General features: G+C 50.3%; 1 protein-coding gene across 1 annotated transcript in view; it reads left to right on the top strand.

Annotated features, from left to right (window-relative positions):
• Positions 1-16253, top strand: part of LOC112217594 (afadin-like) — a 132740-nt gene that overhangs the window by 62768 nt on the left and 53719 nt on the right. The window contains 9 exon segments of the mRNA XM_042300715.1: positions 2353-2510; positions 3403-3490; positions 3723-3881; positions 5096-5140; positions 5951-6045; positions 6172-6425; positions 11689-11758; positions 13523-13614; positions 14576-14637. Coding sequence (XP_042156649.1) covers positions 2353-2510; positions 3403-3490; positions 3723-3881; positions 5096-5140; positions 5951-6045; positions 6172-6425; positions 11689-11758; positions 13523-13614; positions 14576-14637 — 1023 coding nt within the window.

Here is a 16253-nt window from a genome sequence, read left to right as displayed (position 1 = left end):
TTACAGGAAGGGAGAATACTTAATTTCCTCATATACATCTGGCAATGCAGTGGCCCTTATTCTACAGATCCAGTTTAAAGATCCCCTGTCCTCCTATGTAGAAACACCCACACGGGCACTCTAACCACTCCACACACATGTGGTGTTGCCCTTGACAGACTCTCGGTCCCTGAACGGATTTGTTTTTACAATGTGATTTGCAGATGCCACATGGGAAGTTGCCTGAGGGCTTGGGGAGCCAACTTGGCTTAGTTAAGGGGGTGAGGTCGCTGCGCACCAACGTATCCTTGAAGGTAGGGGCCCTTCTGTCAGGAAATGCAGCTGGTTCAGAGAACACATCGACCTATGATCACTTTCAATGATACTCCAATTGTGTTTAATGATATCCTGAACCCTGGCTGCCTCCTGGCTGTGGTGGTTCGGAGAGTAGATTGGTTTGGGGGGTCTGAAGCCTGTGGGTGTGTGTTTTTGAGAAGTCTTTCTCGTTCCAGAGATGTAGCTTTGGTGAGAGACTTGTTTAACGCTAGCTTTGCATCCCTGTTGCTGAAACCTAGAATGCATTTCCACAGCTTTTTCCTCAGTCCTCCTCCCTGTCAACGAATACGGCGCAGCTTTTCAATTGAAATAGTCTGAGGGGAATGTTCTTAATCAGATTTAGCAGGGTGAAAACTGTCCGCCCTGACCTGTCCGCCCTGACCTGTCCGCCCTGACCATGGTATTGCGGTGCGTACTTTTCCTGTAGATGTTGGTGTGGAGGGAGACATCCGAGTTAAGATTTTCACATCCAGAAAGTACATTTCTATTTGACTGTATTCTAAACTCAGTTTCACATTCTCATTGAGGGAATTAACCTAGTTATGGAATGATTACTCATTTTCGGGTTCCAGAGAACACAAAAAAATGTATTTGCCATAACCGTACCATTTTGTAACCGAGAATAAACTTCTCTTCCCGAAGTCCCATAAATAAGTTTGCATAGTTTTGGAGCGGCTCAAACCCCCATAGCAGTCCCCTTCTGTTGTCTGAAGAGCTTGTCCTGGAAAAGGGAAATGTTGTTTATCGAATTTGTTGTTGACTGACTTGCCTAGAGGTTCCAGTAAAAAAATACAAAATAAAATAAATGTAAAATGTGTTAATTGAAGGAGAAAGTCAGCAGAGGGCGTACTTGCCTCTGGCCTCAGTTGGAGATAATGCTTAAAAGCCTCCAGACCGTCATTGTGTACAATATTGTTGTGAAGAGATTCGACATCCATTGTTAGCAGATACGAAGGTCCATCTTTGAGCTCAGTGTGAGTGGTGTCTTGAAGGAAAGAGATGAGTTTGGACACTAGGCTTAATGTAGAAATGAACATGCATGGAGGCATGCTCTGATATATAGTATCATTGTTGCTTGTGATTGGCCTTCCAGGAGGGTTCTGAGGATCCTTGGGGATTTCTTGGTAACATGTAGCAAGCAAACTTAGGATGGGCAGGGAGAAGAAAGTAATATTAGGGTCACGTAAATTGCCTCCAGTGTGTCAGTGCGCTCTGGGTCGTTCATAAAATCAGAGCGTTGTCAGATTGTCTGTTCATAAGTTCAGAGTTTTCGCACACTGGACGCTCTGGCTGAGGAGTAGGGTTGATCTGGGAGTTCTGTCCTCTCAACGGCAGTCGAGCACCCCAAGCCAACTGGCTAAAGTTGTCTAGCTTGCTATCTCCTTCCAGACACAAATGAGAGAACCTCACCTGACCATTTTACTCATCCTAGCAGAGCTGGTTAGGCTGTTTTCATGTTATCTAGAGCGTTAGGGGCTAACTGGTGCTGCGGTTACTGACACGGTCATATCCAACATTAAAGGCCTTTACATTTCTTCACTACATGAGTGCCTTGATTACTTCTGGAAGTATGTTTGAACAAAGGCTGTTTCTGCATTTACTTTTTATTTATTTTTAACTTCCAGACTTTCTCCTATTGAGTCATATCCAGACCTCAGATGTTATGTAATCTGGAGGCCTGAACCATAAGCCCTCTGGCCTGGTCTGCTGGTTCCCTCCCAGCGAAAATGCCATCTATCTGACACGGACATAAACCCCCTTCCCAGTTCCTCCTCAGTCTCTCTCTCTAGTCCCAATCCAGAGGAGTAAATCCCTGTGTGAAATGGGCAAGCGTCCTAGACCTACATCCCTGTCTGTTAACTTCGAGCCAGTCTGTAGTCCGATAGAGAGAGAAAAGAAAGTGTGTGTGACAGAGTGCTGATGGTGAGGTATGCTGCTATGTGGAATATTCCTGCCAAAGGAAAATAAAATATATTGAGTACAGATGTGGCATAATAAAATGAGTGTGTAACTCCAACTCCTGCTTCTGTCTCTTAGGGGGGACGTTGAGGATCTATGCAGACAGTCTGAAGCCCAACATTCCTTATAAGACCATCCTGCTGTCCACGACAGACATGGCAGACTTTGCTGTGGTGGAGGCCCTGGAGAAGTACGGCCTGGAGAAGGAGAACCCCCGGGAGTACTGCATCGCCAGGGTAAGAGTCCGCACCCCCATCCCTTACCAAGAACAACTAGACCTTACTCTCCCCCCCGTTGGAAGCCAACTGTGGTCCTGGAGAGCTTTCATTCCGACCCAGCGCCAACCCTCCTGTTTCAACTCTGAGTCTCATCCAGCCATCCACACTCTTCCTAGTCGTCTGTCAGATTAAATCAGGAAAGGGACTGTTGGCACAGTCATCTGTTTGGTTGTAATTTAATTGCATTTCTTCAAAGTGCCAGGCCAGCAGGTGTGTGTGTGTGTATGGAGTCCCGGGCAGGGATGACAGAGTAGCAGCAGAATGGCTGGCCTAATCTCTCCTGTCACCATATGACCGACATCTCCACACTAAAGCACTGACCTTCGCCGCCACACGCCTCCTATCCCTGCCGCCTGACAGCTCCAGTCACAGACAATCCCATTCAGTTCCCCCTCTCTCCAGCCGTCCATCCGCCTCTCAGTTATACATCTGTCGTTAATATATACAACCAATCAAACTGCTGTGACCAGACATGGACAGCGCATGTTTCTCACCAGCGTCTTGTGTTGGGACAGTCAGTCATTACTACAGCAGAGATGTGAGGGAGAGACCATTATTAGGGAGTGGAGGAGGGAGAAGGGGTTGGACGGGAATAGAGGGAGAGGTCATGTCTGGTGCGTGCAGGAGACATGGAGGGAAGACCTACCAAGGGAAAGGGAGAGCAGCCACCTATTGGCTCATGTTCTAATGGGCAATAATCAAATGGTTTGGAATACATCCTACGTACACCCCATATACGCTAGACTATATTTAAGCCATGGTTGTATGGTCACAAGTCGATGCATGTTGATATGTCACTCTTCCAGTTGAACGTGTGGAGGTTTTACGGTTGTGTTTTGTGGTCCTGCAGCACACAGATGACAAGTCTGGGAAGGAGATCGTCCTGGACGATACGGAGTGTCCTCTTCAGATCTTCAGAGACTGGCCCAATGACCGAGGTAGTGTTGATGCAAAAGTCTCAATGAAACGTGCAGATCTAAAGGGAGTTGACCTTACAAGAACAACCAAAAGCTAGTTTTAACCGATTTGGTTGTTGAGGTTTTTGTTCATACGTTTTTTTCCCCCCGAACTAGTTCATTGTCTTTGTGTTGTTTTTATCTGACGTCCCCCGTCTGTACTGCCCTCTCCTGGTAGCTCTGGGTCATAACGCAGCTCCTTGTGTTGTTTCAGGAGCCCTCGTGTTCCAGCTGAAGAAGAGACCTCCAGACTATGTGCCTAAGAAAGGCCGGAAACCAGAGGACAAGGGCCTCAGAGGGAAGGGCATGGACGGGACCCTGTACGGCTCTCTACCCCCAGAGAAACTGCCGTACCTGGTGGAGCTCAGCCCAGGTGCATCTCACACACACACATAGATACAGGTAGACACACACTTGAAGATACACACATTCCCAGCTGATGCCGAACACAAGAGAGAACAGACATTCTGTAAGGAAGGCCCAGTTCTACTCACATAGCCAACAGAACTGTGTAATGGCTGTGTGATTGTGCACTGACATTCACACACCTGTAGTGGCAGTGTAGGTAATATACTGAATGGACAAGACTTCCTGATGCCCTGAGAACTCTCTGTAGTCTCTTCTAACAAGGTGAGTGAGTGGGCCTTAGAAGCATCTCCTGCCCAGTTTATTGTACCACTCCACCAAGAGAATACATCAGGTCTAAGTTAGCTAGTCCTCAGATGTTGTGTCCAGTAACTTGGCCAGTCCTCACTGCTGGGCTGGCCCTAACAGCTGCTTGTTGCCCTCCATGCTCCCCTTACCAACCGATCACCCATACAGTTAAACTAACCCTGTCTCTCAGAACCAACTTAACCTCATCAGAGATTTATTTAGTAGTTACAAGTTATTCAGGTATCTAAGAGATTCGGTTTGAGTGCATTGCAACAAAAGAGCATGTCTCCCAGGCTAGGGTTTTCTTCTTTCCACATGAGGGATTCAAGGTGTGTGTTGAGTGTTTGGGGGAAAGCTGTGTGTCTGTGTGTGGAAGTCTGAATTGGGTGTGTGTTTGGACTATTTCCCTGCATGTTCGCACAAGTATGTGTGTGGACTCTGGGGGTCTGTGTGTGGCCCCTTTGGGTGTGTGTGGACTCTGGGGGTCTGTGTGTGGACTCTGGGGGACTGTGTGTGGCCCCTTTGGGTGTGTGTGTGGACTCTGGGGGGTCTGCGTGCGGACTCTGGGGGGTCTGCGTGCGGACTCTGGGGGTGGTCTGCGTGCGGACTCTGGGGGTGGTCTGCGTGCGGACTCTGGGGGGGTCTGCGTGCGGACTCTCTGCGTGGGGCGCGCGTCTGCGTGCGGACTCTAGGGGGTGTGCGCGTCTGCGTGCGGACTCTGGGAGGTGTGTGTGTGTGGACTCTAGGGGGCGCGCGTGTGTGGACTTTGGGGGGCGCGTGTGAGGTGAAGAATGGCGCTGCATTTTCTCCTTGCTGCAACATTTTCACCCTCTGCTCTGTGTGTGTGTGTCCTCTCTCCTGGCCTCCTCTGGCATGGTGTTTGTTCTGTCTGTCCCTACTGCGGCCGCCTCCTCTGCATGTCTGCTCACCTAGGGAGGGGAAATCACTATGGCTACTACACGTATCAGCACCTGGAAGGTAAACCTGCCTACCCACCACACATGCCTCTCCTCCACTCTCATCACCAGACCCATCTACTGCTGTGTTTCTCTGGAAACAAGCTGGCTTGTGGTAGAAGTTGCCCATAACTACAGATCTAGGATCAGATTACCCTGAAGATTGAGTATTCTAAACGATCTGCTCGTATCCGTGGTTAGGTTCAACTTCTACTCACTCTCAAAAGTTGCCCTTTGACACAGATCTCTGATCAGCTTCTCCACCCCCAAAATGCTGACCATAACTATTAAGGGGAAATGGCACAAAACAGACCTGAGATCAGTGTCTATGGGCAACTAAATGCTACTTTCCTGAATTTCTTTTTGTGCCATGATTCAGCCAATCAGAGGAGCGCCTCACTGTCTAGGGCGAGGTTGTGTGAAGGCCAGCCGCGTGAAGGCAGCTCCTCTGCACGAGGCCACGTTTAAGGCCCATGACCAATATTGTTTGGCTTAACAATAGCAAGTGCTTTTTTGCAAATGAGGATTTTCAAAACTAACAGAATTTTCAGAGGACATGTTAACTAAGTTCCTGCTTGCTTTTACTAAAATATGTGGTTTACTAATCAAAATGCACTACTGATCTGGTCTACTGGTAGTTGTTAGGAATACATGGTCTTGTATGTCTCTTTCACCTCGTGTGTATGTATTGTGTGTGAGGTGTACGACTCAAATCCCCGCACTGTAGTGTGTGTGTGTCTCCTGCTGTGCTCTGTAGTGCGTGTTTGTGTCTCTGTGTAGTGTGTGTGTCTCCATATTGTGTGTACTGACTATCTCCTGGTCTCCACCATAGACGGCTCCGACTCCAGGGACAAACCAAAGCTCTACCGTCTGCAGCACAGTGTCACTGAGGTGGGCTCAGACACGACAGACGACGGCTCCATCCAGGTAAGGACCTGCCCTTTGTGTGTGGTCACGTGCTACATTGACCTAGCCGTAAGTTACTAGCCTAGACTGGACTATAAGTTAGCTGAGGTCAAAGATGTTGTGATACCAAGTGTATTTTGTCTCCAGCTGTTTGGTCCAGGTATCCTGCCCCACCACTGCAAACTGATGCACACAGAGGGTCTGGTGACAGTGACGCCACACAGTCTGGAGGCTGAGACCTACGTGGACGGCCAGCGTGTCACCGAGACCACCGTGCTGCGAAGCGGAGCCACACTTCAGTTCGGCGCGTCCCACGTCTTCAAGTTTGTGGACCCCAGCTACGACCACAGTATGGGCAAGGGAGGTCCCGGACCGATGATGAGAGGAAGGCACAAGTCAGGGTAGGTGGAGTGACAGCTGTTGACACAGGTGGGCACACACACACACTCACTTGGAGGCAAGGTCTCTCATCCCAGTGGTGATAGCAGGAATGGCTTTGAATGAATAGGCCCAGGGACAGGAAGCAGTGACCTGCTGAAACCAGTGTCATCAGACTCAGGATCTGTCTCTCAGCTTGGTGACAGAGGAGCACGAAGGTGGCTCTCATCTCAGTCCTCTGAACACACCAGCACAGCCTTCCTATTTACACGTGCCAGCCACCAGAGATGACTTCAGGTGCAGCCTTAACGGCAGCCTGTTCCCTATATAGTGCTTAGCATTGCAAAAGCATCACAAATCATTGTATTTGGTTCAAAGCGTTCTCTTAGACCTCAACCTGGAGTTGTGCATTAAAGGTGTGACCGCTGAAGAAGTTGAACTCCCAGGAGTAACATTGGGAAGTCAGTTATCCAAGTGATATTGATCAAGTTGTTGTGAAGATGGGGAGGGGTGTGTCTGTTATAAAAAAAATCAGTTCTGCGTTTTTGACACAGATCAACTGTACTAGTTGTTCAGGCGCTGGTCTCCTCTTGATTACTGTCAGGTAATATCGTCAGGTGCAGCAAAGAACGACCTAGCAAAGCTGCAGCTGGCTCAAAGCAAAGCTGCAGCTGGCTCAAAGCAAAGCTGCAGCTGGCTCAAAGCAAAGCTGCAGCTGGCTCAAAGCAAAGCTGCAGCTGGCTCAAAGCAAAGCTGCAGCTGGCTCAAAGCAAAGCTGCAGCTGGCTCAAAGCAAAGCTGCAGCTGGCTCAAAGCAAAGCTGCAGCTGGCTCAAAGCAAAGCTGCAGCTGGCTCAAAGCAAAGCTGCAGCTGGCTCAGAGCAAAGCTGCAGCTGGCTCAGAGCAAAGCTGCAGCTGGCTCAGAGCAAAGCTGCAGCTGGCTCAGAGCAAAGCAAAGCTGGCTCAGAGCAAAGCAAAGCTGGCTCAGAGCAAAGCAAAGCTGGCTCAGAGCAAAGCAAAGCTGGCTCAGAGCAAAGCTGGCTCAAAGCAAAGCTGGCTCAAAGCAAAGCTGCACGCACAGAAATAACATCAAAGACGCGCGTGATTGTCTTTCCTGATTGACGAGAAATGTGCTGTTCTTCTCTCCGAGTCTCTTTAAGAAACCTGCGTGTTGAAAATGCCTCACCACTTGTATCATCTGTTTGCGTACACTTCAAACAGTCTGACATGCATACCCCACCAGACACGGGGGGTTTCTTTACGTGACCCAAACCAACAACAGATTGAAAGCTTCGCTCAGTTACGTGTAGAGCCATGTCATGGTGGTAGGCTCTGCCACCAGAGGTTACTCAGACAGAGAACTAGTTAAAACACATTATCACAGCGCCACTCCTTTTTCTAAAGATCTAATTTAACTGGCTATATGAATGTGGATATGAGTGGTAGGGCGTAAGTTGTGTTGTCTTTCGGTGTCTTTCCAATATCTCGTTTTTTTAGAGCGTTGTGCGTTCGTCGAAAGGAGTGCACTATGAAGGGATTAGTGCCATTTGGAATGCAGACATCTTGTAACCTTGTCACACCAGCCCATGGCCTTCCTGCTAGTCATTCAGGTCCAGAACTCTGTGGCCTCTACACCTCGGCGCATGGGATTTCCTCTGATGGTTGAAGCTTTGATCAGAGCCTAGCAACTGAGCGCAGCAACTCTAGTTGTAATTTAACTCTGCAGAGAGAAGGGGAAAGAGAGGGAGCTGAAGAGAGAGAGGAGGAGGCAGGGAGAGTATATTAGAGGAAGGGAAGGGAGAAGAGGGAGAGAGAGTCCAAGAAGGAGAAAAGGGTAAAGGGCGGAGTTATTGCAGGCGAGGGACTGGTACATCGGGGCTGTTGTAGGGACTCTAATCTGGCTGGCTGGCTGGGGTGTGGCCTGAAGTGCCTTGTCATTGAAGAGGGAGGGATGTCCAGGAGCCCGACACACACACATGCGCACACACACATATATACACCGATCACTGATGCAGCCTCCGTGCTCACTATGCACCCTACTCCACCCAGACAGCGAGACCAGCACAGAGGGTACAGGAAGGGGACAGCTCCGGTGGGTCCGTCACTTGCCAGGTGAGTGAGAGTAGAGGCTTTTATGGTAAAAATGGAAGTTAAGGGCCTGGGATCTCTGCTCCGTTCCACAGAGGAGGAGAATGTGTCAATTTAAGTGGACTTCAGCTGCGTTGGTCTCCAGCACAGAGGCTTGTACACTGTAGTAGACGACTGGAGAAGGACTTTCTAGCCCCTCATTGACAGTAGTTGTATGAGGACTCGTCAAAAATATTGACCACATTAGCATGTTGTTATCAGTCGTTAGGCTTCTAGAGTGCATTTGGCGGTTGGAGACTGGCTGTGGCGTGTTGTTGAATGAGATGTGGTTTTAGCTGTACAGTAATTCGAGGGTCATTAAGTCGGTGTATATCTGGGCTTTCAGTCGAATGACAGAATCCCCATGATGTTAATTTAACCAGCCACGTTGACCTGATGTGTAACATTTGGACTGAACGACAGGCTGGCTGGTGAATGAATTTACGGCTGTGGATGTAGCCAGAGGCCTTAATCCGCCGTTAATGCTGTGGCCTGATGCTGGAGAGGATTACGTCTGGGTGGGAGAGGAGAGGGAACGAGGGAGTGGGAGGAATTGAAGGACTTCAGCTTTTGTGACAGTTCTGATGGTCCTGGTGGATTTCTTGCTTGTTGTACATTGGGCCACGTGTGTTTGCAATGGGACCTCATGCTTGCATCCAATAATTCTATTGCTTTGAACACTAATGGAAATCAAATGACACCAAGGTAGTTCAAACACAGACTGTGGTTTGCATGATGTATGAATGTTTGATTTAAAAGGCTTTTGACTGAATAAGTGGGTACACAGTTATCCTGTATCAGTGCCCTATGGTCAATTACACAGCTTTCAGTGAGGGCTACTGTCACGTTTTCCTCAGGGCAGACAATATGGCTATGTTTCATCATGGGGCAGCATGGGAAAATCTAAGGCCTTTCCTTAAGAACAGACAGCTCTCTCACACAGCCACACTGTGTGGCTCCCGGCCTGTCATTGCATGTCACCACTAATGTGGTTAGCTGGATTTAATTCAAGTGTAGTGCAAGGGTATATTTAGATAAACGTGTTCTAGTCATTCATTTGCAGTGATAAGGCCAATGAAAGGGAATTTCTGGCTTTCTGTTGATTGTCCCAGTCCTGGGATGGCAGAGTGTGTGTGTGTGTACGTACAGCATGTGACTGTGTGTGTGTGCATGTTTATATCAACTCAGGTAATTTCTTCCCAGTAATGGAAGTTCCCACCGCCTTGTGGGAGTTCTGTTTCCTGATCTTATTGATGCTCTCTGTCCCTCTCTCGCTCTCCCCGTTCTTCCCTGTCTCTGTCCCTCTCCCCCCCGTCCGTCCGTCTCGTCCCCGTCCGTCCTTCCGCCTCTCCCGTCCGTCTCCTTAATCTGTCTCCCGCCCGTCCGTCTCTGTCGTCCGCCCGCCCGTCTCTGTCGTCCGCCCGCCCGTCTCTGTCGTCCGTCCGCCCGCCCGTCTCTGTCGTCCGTCCGCCCGTCTCTGTCGCCCGCCGCCCGTCTCTGTCGTCCGCCCGCCCGTCTCTGTCGTCCGCCCGCCCGTCTCTGTCGTCCGCCCGCCCGTCTCTGTCCGCCCGCCCGTCTCTGTGCCGTCCGCCCGCCCGTCTCTGTCGTCCGCCCGCCCGTCTCTGTCGTCCGCCCGCCCGTCTCTGTCGTCCGCCCGCCCGTCTCTGTCGTCCGCCCGCCCGTCTCTGTCGTCCGCCCGCCCGTCTCTGTCGTCCGCCCGTCTCTGTTGTCCGCCCGCCCGTCTCTGTTGTCCGCCCGCCCGTCTCTGTCGTCCGCCCGCCCGTCTCTGTCGTCCGCCCGCCCGTCTCTGTCGTCCGCCCGCCCGTCTCTGTCGTCCGTCCGCCCGTCTCTGTCGTCCGCCCGCCCGTCTCTGTCGCCCGCCCGTCTCTGTCGCCCGCCCGTCTCTCGCCCGCCCGTCTCTGTCGCCCGCCCGTCTCTGTCGTCCGCCCGTCTCTGTCGTCCGCCCGTCTCCGTCCGCCCGCCCGTCTCTGTCGTCCGCCCGCCCGTCTCTGTCGTCCGCCCGCCCGTCTCTGTCGTCCGCCCGCCCGTCTCTGTCGTCCGCCCGCCCGTCTCTCTCCGCCCGCCCGTCTCTGTCGTCCGCCCGCCCGTCTCTGTCGTCCGCCCGCCCCGTCTCTGCCGCCCGCCCGTCTCTGTCGTCCGCCCGCCCGTCTCTCTCGTCCGCCCGCCCGTCTCCGTCCGCCCGCCCGTCTCTGTCGTCCGCCCGCCCGTCTCTGTCGTCCGCCCGCCCGTCTCTGTCGTCCGCCCGCCCGTCTCTGTCGTCCGCCCGCCCGTCTCTGTCGTCCGCCCGCCCGTCTCCGTCCGCCCGCCCGTCTCTGTCGTCCGCCCGCCCGTCTCTCTCCGCCCGCCCGTCTCCGTCCGCCCGCCCGTCTCTCGTCCGCCCGCCCGTCTCCGTCCCGCCCGCCCGTCTCTGTCGCCCGTCCGCCCGTCTCTGTCGCCCGCCCGCCCGTCTCTGTCGCCCGTCTCTGTCGTCCGCCCGCCCGTCTCTGTCGTCCGCCCGCCCGTCTCTGTCGCCCGTCCGCCCGTCTCTGTCGCGCGTCTCTGTCGTCCGCCCGCCCGTCTCTGTCGTCCGTCCGCCCGTCTCTGTCGCCCGTCCGCCCGTCTCTGTCGTCCGCCCGCCCGTCTCTGTCGTCCGCCCGCCCGTCTCTCGTCCGCCCGCCCGTCTCTGTCGTCCCGCCCGCCCGTCTCTGTCGTCCGCCCGCCCGTCTCTGTCGCCTGTCCGCCCGTCTCCGCCCGTCTCTGTCGTCCGCCCGCCCGTCTCTGTCGTCCGCCCGCCCGTCTCTGTCGTCCGCCCGCCCGTCTCTGTCGTCCGCCCGCCCGTCTCTGTCGTCCGCCCGCCCGTCTCTGTCGTCCGCCCGCCCGTCTCTGTCGTCCGCCCGCCCGTCTCTGTCGTCCGCCCGCCCGTCTCTGTCGTCCGCCCGCCCGTCTCTGTCGTCCGCCCGCCCGTCTCTGTCGTCCGCCCGCCCGTCTCTGTCGCCCTCCCGTCCGTCCGTCTCTCCCCCTTGTCCGTCCGTCTCTCCCCCCTGTCCGTCCGTCTCCCCGTCCGTCTCCACCGTCCCTCTGTCTTCCTTTCCGTCCCTCGCTCCCGTTCTCTGTCACTTTCTCCTTCTCATTCTCTCTCTCTCTGTCCACCTTTCACGCAGGAGTGTTTCTGAGACGACCTTTGACCTGCAAGGGGACATTCACAGTGGGACGGCCCTCCCCGCCAGCAAGGTACATTAACTACCCTGGTCCTCTGTATCAATGTGTGTCCATACAGTTGAAGTCGGAAGTTTACATGCACCTTCGCCAAATACATTTAAACTCAGTTTTTCACAATTCTTGACATTTAATCCTAGTAAAATGTCCCTGTCTTTGGTCAGTTAGGATCACCACTTTATTTTAACAATGTGAAATGTCAGAATAATAGTGATTTCCCCCCCCCCAGCTTTTATTTCTTTCATCATATAACCAGTGGGTCAGAAGTTTACAAACTAATTGAGTGTATTTGGTAGCATTGCCTTTAAATTGTTTAACTTGGGTCAAACGTTTCGGGTAGCCTTCCACAAGCTTCCCACAATAAGTTGTGGGAATTTTGGCCCATTCCTCCTGACAGAGCTGGTGTAACTGAGTCAGGTTTGTAGGCCTCCTTTCTCGCACACCCTTTTTCAGTTCTGCCCACAAATTTTCTATAGGATTAAGGTCAGGGCTTCGTGATGGCCACTCCAATACCTTGACTTTGTTGTCCTTAAGCCATTTTGCTACAACTTTGGAAGTATGCTTGGGGTCATTGTCCATTTGGAAGACCCATTTGCGACCACGCTTTAACTTCCTGACTGATGTCTTGAGATGTTGCTTCAATATATCCACATAATTTTCTATCCTCGTGATGCCATCTATGTTGTGAAGTGCACCAGTCCCTCCTGCAGCAAAGCACCCCCACAACATGCTGCTGCCACCCCCAAGCTTCAAGGTTGGGATGGTGTTCTTTGGCTTGCAAGCCTCCCCCTTTTTCCTCCAAACATAACAATGGTCATTATGGCCGAACAGTTCTATTGTTTCATCAGACCAGAGGACATTTCTCCAAAAAGTCTGATCTTTGTCCCCATGTGCAGATGCAAACTGTAGTCTGGCTTTTTTATGGCGGTTTTGGAGCAGTGGCTTCTTCCTTGATGAGTGGCCTTTCAGGTTATGTCGATATAGGACTCGTTTTACTGTGGATATAGATACCTTTGTACCTGTTTCCTCCAGCATCTTCACAAGGTCCTTTGCTGTTGTTCTGGGATTGATTTGCACTTTTTGCACCAACGTACGTTCATCTCTAGGAGACAGAACGCGTCTCCCTCCTGAGAGGTATGACGGCTGCGTAGTCCCATGGTGTTATACTTGCGCACTATTGTTTGTACAGATGAACGTGGTACTTTCAGGTGTTTGGAAATTACTCCCAAGGATGGACCAGACTTGTGGAGGTCTACAATATTTTTCTGAGGACTTGGCTTCTTTTGATTTTCCCATGATGTCAAGTAAAGAGGTACTGAGTTTGAAGGTAGGCCTTGAAATACAGTGGGGCAAAAAAGTATTTAGTCAGCCACCAATTGTGCAAGTTCTCCCACTTAAAAAGATGAGAGCCCAGTAATTTTCATCATAGGTACACTTAAACTATGACAGACAAAATGAGAAAAAAAATCCAGAAAATCACATTGTAGGATTTTTTATGAATTTATTTGCAAATTATTTGTGTCATGCACAAAACTATAGTTTGTTAACAAGAAATTTGTGGAGTGGTTGAAAAACACTTAGGTTGGAGTCGTATGTAAACTTCTGACTTCAACTGTATGCCCTGGGTCGGGGTTGCCATTCCACTTTAGTCTGTACGACTCATATGTTTTTTAAAAATGTGGTTGCGGTGTGTGTGTGTTAGAGGGATGATAGTGCCATCAGCATCATAGTTGGGCTGCAGAACATTCCATCATACTGTGTATTGCTGTATCATTGCAGAGCTCCGGTAAGCTGGATATGGAGCGTTCCGCCAACGGCAGCGAGAGAGGCATGGTCAAACCCATGATCCGCGGGGAGCAGCAGGACGGCAGGTGAGACACACAAATCTGGAATCTCCGTTGTAGTCAATTAAATCCTAATAGTTCGGTCAACTGCTACTAGAGCCATCTATGTGTTTGTTGTGGTGCTGCCTAGAGAGCATAACATCATAACTCTGTCACGCTCTGCCTGTCAGACACCTTATCTCCATCTGCGCCTTGTGAGCCAGCCACAGTTCAATTCTCCTCACTGAGCTGTACTGGGTCCCCTCATCAATAATACAGACAGACCACTGAGCTGTACTGGGTCCCCTCATCAATAATACAGACCACTGAGATGTACTGGGTCCCCTCATCAATAATACAGACAGACCACTGAGCTGTACTGGGTCCCCTCATCAATAATACAGACAGACCACTGAGCTGTACTGGGTCCCTCATCAATAATACAGACCACTGAGATGTACTGGGTCCCCTCATCAATAATACAGACAGACCACTGAGCTGTACTGGGTCCCCTCATCAATAATACAGACAGACCACTGAGCTGTACTGGGTCCCCTCATCAATAATAGACAGACCACTGAGATGTACTGGGTCCCCTCATCAATAATACAGACAGACCACTGAGATGTGCTGGGTCCCCTCATCAATAATACAGACAGACCACTGAGCTGTACTGGGTCCCCTCATCAATAATAGACAGACCACTGAGCTGTACTGGGTCCCCTCATCAATAATAGACAGACCACTGAGCTGTACTGGGTCCCCTCATCAATAATAGACAGACCACTGAGCTGTACTGGGTCCCCTCATCAATAATACAGACCACTGAGATGTGCTGGGTCCCCTCATCAATAATACAGACCACTGAGCTGTACAGACCACAGAGCCTGGTACATACACTCACACACCGATATTTACGGAAACACACACACACCCCGTCGGTGGACAGCGGGGTGAACGGGCCCGACTTGTGCTGGTTCACTGAGAACCACCTCTGTCCTCCCCTCAGGTCCCCGGACATCCTGAGCCCAGAACTGACGCTGCCGGCCAGCATCGAGTTCAGGGACAACTGTGAGTACTGCAACCACCTTTTGTTGTGGCTTTCTCTCGCTTTGGGCCCTTCTTCCCCTTCCTCTCTTTCTGATACTTGGTGTGTAGTAAAAGTCATGATAACATAACTCTATGGGCCCATCCACACTCCATCTGAGCGATGCTTTCAGTGTCTATATTAAACTGGAGGTCGTACCATAACTGCACTTAGCTAGTGTCTGAAAGATCAATGGGTGGAAAGTATTGATTCATCGTCTGCTGCTGCTGCTAACTGGCTTTTGCTGTTTTATTGAACACGGTCATGTTAACATTGAGTGAGAAGGTATTATGTAAAACTACGCACATTGTTAGACCTTAGTACCATAGAGGTTATATCTGTATGAATGCCTACTGTGAGCTGTGTCAACTGATGTGGTCTCGCTAGCGCTCTTGCTCTCTAGCGCCATCTCTTGCTAGCCTTAGCGCTATCGTACTAGCCCTAACGCTAGCATGGTAGTGCTAGAGCGAGCTGAAAAAGGAGCCGTTGGGCCTTCGCCAATTAGTGTTTTTTTTTTTTTTCCTCTGGGTTTAATAAGTAAACAATTTGAACACGTAGTCATTTCTATCAGTGGTGAGGAATATTTCTCACATTAATGGAGAAAGTGCCTCTATGTTTCTACCTCCCCTGTGGTGCAGTGACCACATACACGCTCCTCTTTGGGTAGCCATTTCTTTTTGTCTGCCGGTTTCTATTGCCAATTGGTGGTCTTTCAGCCTGTACTTGAGAAGGATCTGTCTCTTTCTCTCGCTCTCTGTATTTATCTCTTATCTCTCTCTCTCATCTGTCTCTGTCTCTCTCTCTCTCTCATCTGTCTCATCTCTGTCTCTCTCTCTCTCATCTGTCTCTCTCTCATCTCTCTCTCTCTCTCATCTCTCTCTCATCTGTCTCTCTTATCTTATCTCTGTGTCTCTCTCTCTCTCTCATCTGTCTCTCTCTCTCTCATCTGTATCTCTCTCTCTCTCTCTCTCTCTCATCTGTCTCTCTCTCATCTGTCTATCTGTCTCTCTCTCTCTCTCATCTGTCTCTCTCTCTCTATCTATCTCATCTGTCTCTCTCTCTCTATATCTATCTCTCTCTATATCTCTCTCATCTGTCTCTCTCTCTCTATATCTATATCTGTCTATATATATATATCTGTCTCTATCTCTATATCTATATATATATCTCTATATATATCTCTGTCTATATCTCTCTCTATCATCTATATATATATATCTGTCTATATATATATCTGTCTAAGTATATATATATATATATCTGTCTGTCTCTATATATATATATATATATATCTCTCTATATATATATATATATCTCTCTCTCTCTCTCTCTCATCTGTCTCTCTCTATATATATATCTGTATCTGTCTCTCTCTATATATCTCATCTGTCTCTGTCTCTCTATCTATCTCTATCTGTCTCTGTCTCTCTATCTATCTCATCTGTCTCTGTCTCTCTCTCTCTCTCTCTCATCTGTCTGTCTCTCTCTCTCTCTCTCATCTGTCTCTCTCTCTCTCTCTCTCATCTATATCATCTATCTCTCTATCTATCTCTCTATATCTGTATCTATCTCTCTCTCTCTCTATATATCTGTCTCTCTC

This window comes from Oncorhynchus tshawytscha, linkage group LG18 (genome assembly GCF_018296145.1).
Source record: "Oncorhynchus tshawytscha isolate Ot180627B linkage group LG18, Otsh_v2.0, whole genome shotgun sequence".
NCBI classification, from domain to species: domain Eukaryota; kingdom Metazoa; phylum Chordata; class Actinopteri; order Salmoniformes; family Salmonidae; genus Oncorhynchus; species Oncorhynchus tshawytscha.
The sequence above is the reverse complement of the archived record's forward strand: the minus strand, read 5'-3'. Positions and strand labels throughout refer to the sequence as shown.